This window comes from Amblyraja radiata, chromosome 25 (assembly GCF_010909765.2).
Source record: "Amblyraja radiata isolate CabotCenter1 chromosome 25, sAmbRad1.1.pri, whole genome shotgun sequence".
In the NCBI taxonomy this organism is placed as follows: domain Eukaryota; kingdom Metazoa; phylum Chordata; class Chondrichthyes; order Rajiformes; family Rajidae; genus Amblyraja; species Amblyraja radiata.
Window position 1 is genome coordinate 32,201,079 of NC_045980.1, and position 12,349 is coordinate 32,213,427.

The 12,349-nt window shown below is 42.6% G+C and overlaps 2 protein-coding genes across 20 annotated transcripts in view; one reads left to right on the top strand and one right to left on the bottom strand.

The window, feature by feature from the left end:
- git2 (GIT ArfGAP 2) overlaps positions 1–12,349 on the top strand; it is a 93,584-nt gene that overhangs the window by 66,691 nt on the left and 14,544 nt on the right. For 18 of the 19 annotated variants that reach the window (XM_033043752.1, XM_033043760.1, XM_033043757.1 and 15 more), the window contains one exon: positions 1,503–4,374. In XM_033043752.1, the coding sequence (XP_032899643.1) occupies positions 1,503–1,712 (210 nt within the window). In that variant the 3' untranslated portion in view covers positions 1,713–4,374. Of the gene's footprint in view, positions 1–1,502; positions 4,375–9,885; positions 9,902–12,349 lie in introns of those variants that run through there. The other variant, XR_004415743.1, reaches the window with a different exon arrangement.
- Positions 7,723–12,349, bottom strand: part of LOC116987599 (trichoplein keratin filament binding) — a 29,437-nt gene continuing 24,810 nt past the window's right edge. Inside the window, exons 12-14 of the mRNA XM_033043773.1 lie at positions 10,642–10,785; positions 10,441–10,509; positions 7,723–8,960 (exon numbers count right to left, since the gene is read on the bottom strand). Coding sequence (XP_032899664.1) covers positions 10,477–10,509; positions 10,642–10,785 — 177 coding nt within the window. The 3' untranslated portion in view covers positions 7,723–8,960; positions 10,441–10,476. The remainder of the gene's footprint in view (positions 8,961–10,440; positions 10,510–10,641; positions 10,786–12,349) is intronic.

Below are 12,349 nucleotides of genomic sequence, written 5' to 3' on the forward strand. Positions count from 1 at the left end.
CCATAACTGCTCTTGATGCTATCTTCTCTTCATTAAGGAAACCGATTTCACGTTGAATGATCATTTTTAAGGTATTATGATCCCGACCTAAACAAGTTTGGTGTGGAAATTCTCATGCAGAGTAATTAATGTTGGTACTTGCCAGAAAGTAGATCAACTAAATAAAACCAAAGTCCTAAATTGGATTATATTTTATAATTATGTTAGGTAACGGAACGGTTCTCTCATCAGTTAGTGTGCTCCCGACCTCCCAATGGAGGCCATTTGAATTATCTTTAATTGGATTTTAATTACATTTTGTACTAAATGTTGTATCCATTTATCTGTTGTCTGTGCACTGTGGATGACTTGATTGTAATAATGTATAGTCTAATGGACCTGTCCCACGGTACGAGTTCATTCCAAGAGCTCTCCCGATTTAAAAATAAAATCATACTCGTGAATGAACGTAGCGGGTACGTCGGAGCTCGGGGACGTCTCTTAGCGGCTCGTAACGCTAACGGCAGGTACTCGGGACGACTCGCTAACGGCAGGTAAGCTCGGGAAGACTCGTGAAGATTTTTCAACATGTTGAAAAATGTCCACGAGAGCCCCGAGTACCGACGAGCGGTCATTGCCGTAAATCTCCGAGTTCGAATCAGGGCAAACTCGGGAGAGCTCTTGGAATGAACTCGTACCGTGGGACAGGGCCATTATCTTTGACTGGATAGCACCCAAACAAAAGCTTTTCACTGTACCTCAGTACATGTGACACCCTACAACCCAGCGGCATAAATGTTGATTTATGAAACTTCTACCTACACTCCCTTGTCCCCTTTCTCCAACCTAGTTGTTTAATCAGTACCTAGTTCACCACCACATTGTATCCCTCTTGGGATTACACTTTCCCTAGACAGCAGGAGGCCTACCCAAGGTCATTTGTTGCCAGCCCTGTTTGGTCCTGGTCCTGTCTCGTCTCCTGAACTTCACCTCCCCACAACCCTACTTTCAGTCTGAAGAAGGGTCCCGACCCAAAACATCACCAATCCTTTTTCTCCAGCGATGCTGCCTGACCAGCTGAGTTACTCCAGCACCATGTGTCTGTCTAAACTAAACATTTAGATGTTTCCCCCTTTAAGGATAAGGGGGAAATCTTTTAGGACCGAGATGAGAAAAACATTTTTCACACAGAGAGTGGTGAATCTCTGGAATTCTCTGCCACAGAAGGTAGTTGAGGCCAGTTCATTGGCTATATTTAAGAGGGAGTTAGATGTGGCCTTTGTGGCTAAAGGGATCAGGGGGTATGGAGAGAAGGCAGGTACAGGATACTGAGTTGGATGATCAGCCATGATCATATTGAATGGCGATGCAGACTCGAAGGGCCGAATGGCCTCTACTCCTGCACCTATTTTCTATGTTTCTATTATCTGGGTGTCAGAAAAACAAATCTGAATGCTATTTACATGAGATGTTGACTTGTATGGTGGATAGCTGATGAATAAAATCTTCTGCTTCTCATTTAGAAACCTCGCTCCGAGATGGTTCGGGCCTCGCTGAATCTATTAACTTCAAGTGCGTACAGACTCCAGTCGGAATGCAAGAAAGCACTGCCTGCAGAACCCAGTCCCACATCTGACATTCGGCTGGTAACACAGCAAGTGATCCAGTGTGCATATGACATTGCCAAAGCTGCCAAGCAACTCGTCACTATAATGACAAAAGAAAACAACTGATCACAATCTTCCACTTTTTATTTACAAGATTTTTTTTTATAGAAGAAAACTATTTTGAATATGCACCAGATGTGGTCTGGGCTTTCTGTCAGTATTATGTTTGCATGCTTTTTAATATGATTTACTTTTTTTATATCAAAGTCGTTTTCTTTCTACTTCTGTTTGTGGCCATGGGGCTAAATCTGGTGCTTTTGTTGTTGTTGTCACTTTCCACTGGTTGGATGTTGCCTTCAGGGAGCTAAAGCAGGCAGATACATTGTTAATTAGAATTGTGCATCTTAGTATTTGAAGTGTATTCATGGCAGAAATATATAACAACGTATGAGCTCTTCAAATGTTTCCAAATGATATCTCGTTAGGGGAAATATTGTTTGAAGTTCCTTAATTAACTAGGGCGAGGTTGAAAAAGAACTCTGCACTCGCCATGACGATAAATATGATTAAAGTTATTGATCAAAGGCAGGCAGGGTTCAGAACCCAGCGGGCAATAGAGTGGGAATGGGTGTGTGTGGTGGAAAATAGCAAGACAGTGCAAACTGGAGAAGAGTGATACTGAAGTTAGATTTTGGGAAACAATTTAGATTGTACAGGAAAGAGATATTTGAGAGTGGTGCTGTATTTAATGGGCTGCAGTGGTAAAACTCTGATTATGGAATTGATTAGAAATTTCAGCTGAACCCAAATGTCAATGGGGTGTTGCTGGGCACTTTCCCTTTGTTAATCCAGTGGCCAAATTTCAGCTGCAAGTATTACCTAAAAAGGGGAGAAATTATACATCTGTGGGGAAAGAGCAAGGTGTGGGGCTGTTTGGATAGTTGAGCACAGAATACAAGAGGCCAAATTTCTGAGCTCTATCCTAATATATTTGTGAAATATTCACAGGTTGCCATTTCTTAATAAATATTTGGATGACATTTAATTTTAAAGAATGTCATGTTTTCTCCAGCCTGTATTGTCAGCGGGCAGTTGTCTGTGCTCAGTTGATCATGGACACTGGGTAGCTTGCTGTTTTTTTTTTAATATAGCCATTTCAGTGTTTTAAACAATCCTTACTATGCCTTCAATAACATGCACAAATTTTAAACCATGATCTGTAATGTTTATAGAAAATTTAGTCTGGTCAAAGCGTTGTTGAGAAAGAAGCCATACTCAATATTACTTTGTGCATATTGTACCTCACACTATCACAGCTTGTGACCTACATGACTGACAGCAAGGATCAATGCAATCTACTGCTTGTACACCCAACACTTAAGATTGATCAGATTTTCTTCCAGAAGATAATTTACAAATGTGTGTTTGGGTCGTACATGCAGAAGTTATTTATTGTACAGATTTGTATGTCATTTTGTTTTTCCAATCAATTCTCAAAACTGCCTATTTTAGTGTGAGTTGGACAGCTTTTAATATTGACTAAAGTAGTAATGTGGTCAGTAATTTGTAGTGAAACTTGTAGATTATGGCAGCGGATCACTGTCAAAGCCAAACAAATGGCATAATGCATTACTTAACATGGAGTTCAATGGGGAAAGTGTTAAGAGAAAATCGCAAGACGGAAGGTTTTATAGGAATGCAACCCCACTGAAATGTAACAGACTGCCTGTACTGAAATCTTGTAAGTAAAGATTTAATTTTTGTCTAGCAATGCAACAGTAAGATTCATTGCTTCAGTTCTGGCACAGGAACATTAACATTTAGAATTTAGTTTAGAAACACGGGGGAAAAAAATAAGATGAGCACATCTTCCTTTGGAGTGGTAACAACCGTGGTTTTGAATTCACCTGGAATTAGCAGGAGTATTGCAGAAGACACTCGATTTTTATGCAAGTAATTTTTGAAACGGTAACTGGTCTGCCTGGACAACTATGAATCTACACCCAGACTAATCAGTGTAAAGCACAGTGTGGATTTGAACTGGCAGGACCAGTCCATAAGTGCACTTCCTGCCAGCAACTGAGTGATTGGCAGCAGCGTATCAGGGAAACACTTCGCCCTGAGCAGTCTCCCGCGTAAAGGGAAAAACTAAAGAGATAAGGTAGTGGGAACAGTTAATGAAGGAGGGATTAATCAGGATCGTATCGTGTGTCTCTTTGACAAGATGATGCCATAGTGCGTTTGTGAACTTTGGTTAGGTTCAACGTGGGAAACGAAACCTTCCTAAAGTAACCAAAGTGCTGTGGATTTAGCACAAGCAAAGCTAAGAAGGGGAGAGCAGCGAATGTATGCAGGTTGTACTCGGGGTCTTTTATTTTGAGCATGGAAAACAAAGGCGAGGGTGGGTTTTGTGGTTCTGTATTGATATATGAATTGGTGACTGAACATTCATTATAAGTGGCACTTCCAGCCTGAAGCTGAATCTAGGCACGAGCCAACTGCTCACAGCTCTTGGGTGGAATTTGACAAATCATTTTTCGTCATTTTGTTCTGTTCAAAGAAATGTCACCTTTATGATGGGTGTACCTATTTTTTTTTCTTAGATCTCCCTCTCCAGAATGAATGAATCCTGACATTAACCTTTGCACTGTACTTGTCTTGTAGCTCTTTCTGTGTAATATTTGTACGTCACTTTCAGCAGCTACTGGTTATATTGAAACCAACCAAGCATGTACAGTTTGTAATGATGTGTTTAGTCTGATTTATTAAATACATTACATGATGTATAGATTTCTTTCTTGGACATTTGCTTGCAGTATTAACTGAGATCATCTTAACACACGTGACTGCATCTGCCAATGTGGAAAACGGTGCAGGCATGTCTTGCCCTCAACAAGCAGGACAAATCAAACTGAATTGTCCACGCCAGCCAGCGATGTGTCCACGCCGACCAGTACACTAGCATCATCCTATACACTAGGGACAATTTTACAATTTTTACTGAAGCCAAATAACCTACAAACCTGTACATCGTTGGAATATGGGAGGAAACCAGAGCATCCAAAGAAAACCTATGTAGTCAGTATCGCACCCGGGTCTCTGGTGCTGTAAGGAAGCAACTCTACCGCTGCGCTACCAAGTGGCCCCAAGACGCCACAGTGGCACAGCTGGTGTAGCCCCTGTCTCACAGCGCCAGAGACCTTGATGCTGTCTGTGTGGAGTTTGCACATTCTCCCTGTGATCAGTTTTCTCCAGGTCTTCTCGCGTCCCAAAGACGTGTGGTTTGTAGGTTAATTGGTCTCTATAAATTGTGCCTAGTTTGCAAGGAATGGATAAGAAAGTGGGATGACTAAGAACTAGTGTGATCGATACTCAGTGTGGGTTCAGATAGACGAAGGGCCGGCTAACATATACTGTATATACATATACTGTATCTGTAAACTAAGTTAAACGAGGCTTACTGTATCCGTGCACTCTGATGTGCTATTTTTGGGATGCCTGCATTACATATCCTTAATTGCTGCGCAGTCGACTGTTATCACCCTCTAGATTTCATGAACTCCGCTTTAACATTTGAAACGATCGGGTCACATCACATTGTTTGGTGTAAATTTATAATGAGGTAAAAGCTATTTAAATTCTTCTACTTCTAACACGTAATGCTGGAAACTTTTGCCTCTGTTGGTAATTGAGCTCAATCGCTCTCTTAGGCAGAATTTCACAAGATAACCGAGATTAATGGAAGGGATTATATCTAGAAAACAGAAAATGAAATTGTTTGCTAGATGTGGATCTATGTAGAAGCTAAGAAGGAGATGAAGAGGGACTCCCAAAATTGGATACAACAGAAGACAAGAAACAAGTCTAGTTCAAGTTCATATTTATCGTTACATGCACCAATTAAGGTACAGTGATATTTGAGTTGCCATACAGCCATACAAGTAAAAAGAACACAATAGAATTTAACCTAAACATCCACCACAGTGGAGTCGGCATTCTTCACTGTGATGGAAGGCAATAAAGTTCAGTCATCTTCCTCCTTTGTTCGGGGCCTTGACCCTCCGCAGTCGCCGCTCCAGATGTTCAGGCATTCTCGTCGGGATGATCGAAACTCCGACATCGGGATGGATCGGAACACACTCCTCAGCTTGGAGTTCCCGAATCGGCTGCTTCTTATCGGAGACCGCAGCTTCACGATGTTAAAGTCAACAGGCACCCTCGGTCGCAGCCCACGGCGATCCTCGGCAAAAAATGCCATCGCCCGCTCCGCGATAATAAGTTCGTGCCGTGCCTGCTGCTTGAAGCTCTGGGCCTGTCTCCGGTCTGGAAAGGCCGCACCAAACCAGTTGTAAAGCTGCGAGGGGGGCCAAGATGCGACATGGAAAAAAGTTGCACCTCCGTCGAGGTAAGTGAATGAAAACTGTTTCCCCCAATTTTTTTTAATCTCTTACCTCGACGGAGATGGGATTTTTTTTTTTCCGTATCGTGTATCTGTCCGCTCTGCGGCCCAACATCGGGGAGCTGGCGGCCTCTTGCTGGAGATCGATTTGGGAGCTCCAACTGCAGGAGCCTGCGGGACTTACCATCATGGACCTCGGGGTCCCTTGGACAGGGGCCGACTTTGGGAGCTCCAAACCGCAGGAGCTTTGACCGCTGGCTGCGGGGGCTTTGACCGCCGGCTGCGGGGGCTTTGACCGCCGGCTGCGGGGGCTTTGACCGCTGGCTGCAGGGGCTTCGACAAGAGGGAAGAAGATTGGACTTTATTGCCTTCCATCACAGTGAGGAATGTGGGGAATCCGCTGTGGTGGATGTTTATGTTAACTCTTATGTAGTTGTGTGTTTTGTTGCCTTTTCTTTGTATGGCTGTATTGTAATTCGAATATCACTGTACCTTAATTGGTACACAGGACAATAAAAGACCTTTGAAACGTATGAATGTTCTTTACCCATCACAACCTCTCTTTTTTGGAAGAGAAAATTCCAGGGTCACAATTAATCATCCTCCAGTTGACACAAGAGCACTGCTGAGGGTGAACAATACTTGTACATTGGTGGATACATCAATTGATGCAAGTGATGGTTTGCAAAAAAAGAGAGTGCTGGAGTCACTGGGCAGATCATACAGCATATCTCTTGTAATTCTCATCTTATGGTTTCTCATAGTTCTAATCTGTTCAACATCTAATAGATCTTCAGTACTAAGTGTGGAATTGCCTCCCTTAGCTTATGCCCTTTTGCTTTTTAAAGTCTACTGCTCCAGCTTGGCATCTACTCTAATGGGAGCATGTGAAACATCAACGATTTTGCTACATTAAGGGCTGTATGTAAAGTACAGCTTGTGTATCAAGTCTTATTGACAGCAATGACCATGTTTAATCATAAGATTCTAAGACATAGGAGCTGAATGAGGTGACTTGACCCATTGAGTCAGCTCTGCCATTCATTCATGGCTGATCTATTTTCCCATCTCATTCTCCTGCCTTCTCCCTGTAAACTTTGACACCCTTGGTTCTCGTTCTGTACAGTTTGCAGCAGGTAAAGTTAGCCACAGCATCTCTGGATTAGGAAGAATTGACTGATTGAATTGAATTGGCCCACTGAGTCCAACCATCGACTGCCCGTTCACACAAGTTCTATATTATCCCACTTTTGCATCCACTCCCTATGAACTGGAGGCAATTTTATAGTGACTAATTGACCTACAAACTTGCACGTCTTTGGGATGTTGGAGGAAACTGAAGCACCCAGAGAAAACCGACATGGGTACAGAGAGAACATGCGAACTCCGCACTTACAGCACCCGAGGCCAAGATGAAACCCAAGATTGGCACTGAGCGGCAGCAACTCTACCAGCTGCGACACTGTGCTGCCCTAGAACTGAACATTTAGGGTGGAAATCCCTGTTTCAAATGGCTGAAAATCTGTCATGGAAGTCAATGAAGACCAAGATCAGATTTGACTTCAATGTTATAAGTAGTCAAACAGCATAGCAAGGTGCCCATGTCTACAATCACAATGGGCATGGTTCTGCTGTTAACCTGGTCGTAATCTGACAGAGTTAGTATGAAGTGAGGGGACAGAAATGAGGGATGTGATATTACACGTTAATATTTAGCCAAAAATAACCATTGCACAATCTGATACAAGATGTTTTATTTATGCAGTAAACAATAATAAATAAAAACATTAAACCTAAAATTGATTATAACGTTTCATGATTATTGCCTCCTAGATTAAAGCATCAGGCTGTAGAAAGGCTTTAGAGGCTGGAAGGCTTTCTTTACATGAACAGGCCAAACATTACATTGCAACCATCAATAATAATTCAGTCTAAAAACAAGAGACACTGGCTACTCGTGCTGGATATCAGAGCCACGAGGAATACCAATGAATCAGTGCACAGATATGCCAAAGAAATGCCATTAGAGGCCTTAATTGCCTGAAAATTAAATAGTTACAGCCTTGCATTAGTGAAGCATCTGTGAATAGCAGTTGCTGCAAATTAAATAGAGATTGCTTTCACACTTAAATTAGCTCAGACAGATCCAGCTGGAAAGATAGAAATTTATGACAACCAAAATAATATTAGACACCTATTACTATGTACATAGAGCTAAGACTTCAAGTCACTCTGTATTTTACAAAGACGTTAGTCTTAATTTAATCCCTTCCCAATCTGCATTTGGACTCAAACTATAGCTCAGTGATTGATTTTAAATCCCTTTAACAATGCATGGTTCAACAAGATAAACCAAACCAAATGGCCAAAGTAGGCCTGCTTTATTGACACAATCCACAAAAATAACTGCAAGAAGTTAAATAAATTGGATCCAATTTAGTGCTGTGTAAAAGTTCCCTGCTATAATCCAAAATTTAAATCCAAACTGGAACTACAAATGCTGGTTCACACCAAAAATGGAGACAAAATGCTGGAGTAACTCTGGGCAGGCGGCATCTCTGGAGAGGGGATGGGTGGCATTTCGGGTGGAGACATCATCCATTCCTTCTCTTCAGTCCTATTGAGTTAGTCCAGCATTTTAAATCTAAACTGTGGGCTTCACTGGGGATTTGGTTCCTCTTCGCCTCCAGAGCCTGCTTCCATGCTGAAAGTGAGCAATTGCTACTTAATTCAGTTGTAGATTTGATTTTTCCAATATTTGGCCATCAAAATAACTGAATGTAACAAACTAAAACGAGAACATGGTCAGAAGGAGGGTTGATTTATCCAACTCCTTACCACTAGACAGCCAGAAGGTGGCATGGCTTTTAACCTAATGAATGATATGGACCAGATTGCACCCAGTATGAATATTGCTTCTACCAATCACCAAACCTTCAATGGTTGGGCTGAATGTTCTGTTAAATGATCCACTTCTGCAGGAAAAACAAAAATCGATTACATTCGGCTGGTCTTAAAAACAGTGGAAACACAGCGATGCAAACTAAAGGGTTGGAGCACTTTATAAAAAGCGTATTTTAATGTTTGATGATGTCTTTTAAGATAGTTACACACAAGGAGTTAGCTTCTCTCATGCTGTATTTTTCATCATGCAACCACTTGTGCACAATTCCACATGCCCAATGGCCCATTTTGTCTTACATCTGATGAGGTGCCATGAAGCCTGCCAGAGATAATTCTATGTTCTCCTTTCCCAGCTCCTTTAATCTTCACAGAAGCACCAAAAGTAAAAAGAAACAAAGTGCTGGAGTAACTCAGCGGGTCAGGCAGCATCTCTGGAGAACGTGGATAGATGACGTTTTGGGTCAGAACCTTTCTTCAGCCGAAGGGTCCCGACCTGAAACATCACCTATCCACGTTCTCCAGAGATGCTGCCTGACCTGCTGAGTTACTCCATGAAATCAGGGACTCTTACTTCTCCCGACCATGGAGTCCTTCAACTGATCATGTTGTTTACATATCATCCTTGTTGTATAACTGAACAGATGATTATCAAACTTCTATGTTACAGAATAATTGGCTCAATTTGCAGCCACATTGCTCTCAGGCCCGACAACAAATTCCCAAAACAAGATCGTCCCGTCAACGGAGGGCTCGAGGCTCCCGACCACAGGGAAGAGATTTGAACTTTTTATGCCTTGCATCACAGTGAGGAATGTGGAGGAGTCACTGTGGTGGATGTTTACGTTAAAATGTATTTTGTGTGTTCCCTTGCATTTTGTTTGTATGACTGACTTGGCAAATGAAATTCTTCGTATGTTGCAAAACATGCTTGGCTAATAAAGTATTATTGTGATTGTGATTAAGAGAAGTAGGTGCCATCCTTCCAGACTACAGGAGACTGAGAAATGATATTGTAGAGATGTAAAAAGTCATAGGGATGATGCACATAGTCTTTCTCCCAGGATTGGGGAATCAAGAGCAAGGAGGCATAGCTTTAAGGTGAGAGCAGATAGATTTAATAGGAACCTGAGGGACAGCTTTTTCCACACAGCGGGTAGTTGGTATATGGAACGACTGCCAGTGGAAGTGGTTGAGGCACGTATTATAACAACATTTGAGGGATATTTGGATGTGTAAATGATAGGAGAGATTTAGAGGGATATGGGTCAAACCCAGGTAAATGGGACTAATGTAGATGGTCATCAGGGTCGGCATGGATGAGCAGGGCTGAAGGGCCTGTTCACACACTTTATGGCTATGATTGAAATCAGGTTCTGTGGCTTCGTATGAACTTCAGCCTAAATTTCCTGATTTTACACGTTGACGTTTTTTCATCAAAGTTTGTTTACCACAACCAAGACAAAATGGGAGTAAAGGCTTGAAACTCTTTGCTTTGTCTTGAGGTCAACGAGTGCATTTGTGCCAGTCTATTCATTCCAAGAGAAGACTCACACTTGACAACTACTTTTGTAGTCCCTAGTTTCTTTGTTATGTCCAGGCTATTCGTGGCCGATGCCAAGTCTAGGAAATAAAAATGAAACAAAGACAAGTATTAGAATATTTATACTGAGTGCCAGCTATTGCAGAGATTCAGAGGTACGTTATTTCCCCACACAACCATTACAGGCACCCATGTTCAAGGTGTTCCTTTACCTTGGGCTCGTATCCTTGTTGTCTCATCCGCTCAGCCTCACGTTGAAGCATCTCTTCATGCTGCCTCTCTGCCAGCCTCTCCTCGTTTTCCTCCTTTTGTTGCCATTCCAACTCTTCCAACGCCTTCCTCCTCCGTTCCTCAACCTACATTCAGAAAGAATAAGGAATAATGCTAGGATTTATCAGCCCATGTTAACCAACACAATGACTCTGTTTATTGATAAATTGACAATGTTTTTCCCCGACTGTATGCATAGACATAAAGCCCACAATGTCTGCGCTGCACATAATGCCAAGATAATCTACTCTCATCTACTTGCACGTGATACATATCCCACCATTCCCTGCATATCCTGGTGTCTATCCAAGTCTTTTAAATGCTTCTACCTTATCTGACTGCACCGCTACCCCTGGCAGCAGAATCCAGCACCCACCACATTCTGAACAATGCTCCACACATTTCCTTTAAACCTTGCCCCTCTCACCCTAAAGCAATTTCCTCTAGTCTTTGTTTAAGAAGGAACTGCAGATGCTGGAAAATCGAAGGTACACAAAAATGCTGGAGAAACTCCGCGGGTGCAGCAGCATCTATGGAGCGAAGGAAATAGGCAACGTTTCGGGACGAAACCCTTCCGGGTTTCGGCCCGAAACGTTGCCTATTTCCTTTTGGGTTTCGGCACGAGACGTTGCCTATTTCCTTTGCTCCATAGATGCTGCTGCACCCGCTGAGTTTCTCCAGCATTTTTGTGTACCTTCCTCTAGTCTTTGTTATTCCCACACCATGGAAAAAGGTTCTGAATGTTTACCCTCTCCGTGCCTCTCATAATTTTATATACTTCTACCAGGTCTCCCCTCAATGTCTGGCATTCCAGAGAAAACAATCCATGTCAGTCCAACTTTCAGTTCATGCGTGGCCTCACTCTGGCGATGGAGGGGGCGTCAATGTGGGAATGGGAACGCCAATGTGGGAATGGGAAGGGGAATTAAAGTGGTTAGCAACCGGGAGATACAGCTGGCCTCGGCGGACCAAGCAAGTGTTCAGCGAAGCGTCTGCCGAGTCTACACTTGGTCGCGCCGATGTACAGGAAGCCACATTGGGAACACCAGATGCAGGGATCCCAGCAGTCATTCCAGGTGAGACAGAGGTTCACATGTACCTTGTCTAACCTCAATATAAATCCACGTCTAACTACAGATTCTCTGGCTAGGAGAAACGGCTTTTATTACCGATTTATCTATCCCTCTCAGAATCTTGCACATCTCAATGAAATCATCTTTCGGTATTTTACACTAGAATAATAAAGGCTATTGTGGTCACACTCTCCACAAAGTACAACTGCCACATTCCTAGCATCAAAACTGCACGGGTTTCTCCAATTTTCAACAGGACATCTACCCCTGTATAATAAAGACTTGCCATTCTCCCTCCCAATCACCCCTTGTATCCTCAGGTTAACTTCCTGCATCTCATGAATCACCACAACCCTCTGTACACCATTTGCTATTTTTCCATTGTCCAAAGTTAGCTAATATTATTGATAGCGTGAAGATCCTGTGGAGGAATATTTGGTCTCTAGCTGTTCACGTTCACGATCTTTTGGAGCAAGAAATAATCAATGTGCATTGCCACAGGGTAACTTAGAGAAACAGCATTGAAACAGTACCCTTCCACCCACCGAGTCCACGCCGACCATCGATCAACCGTTTG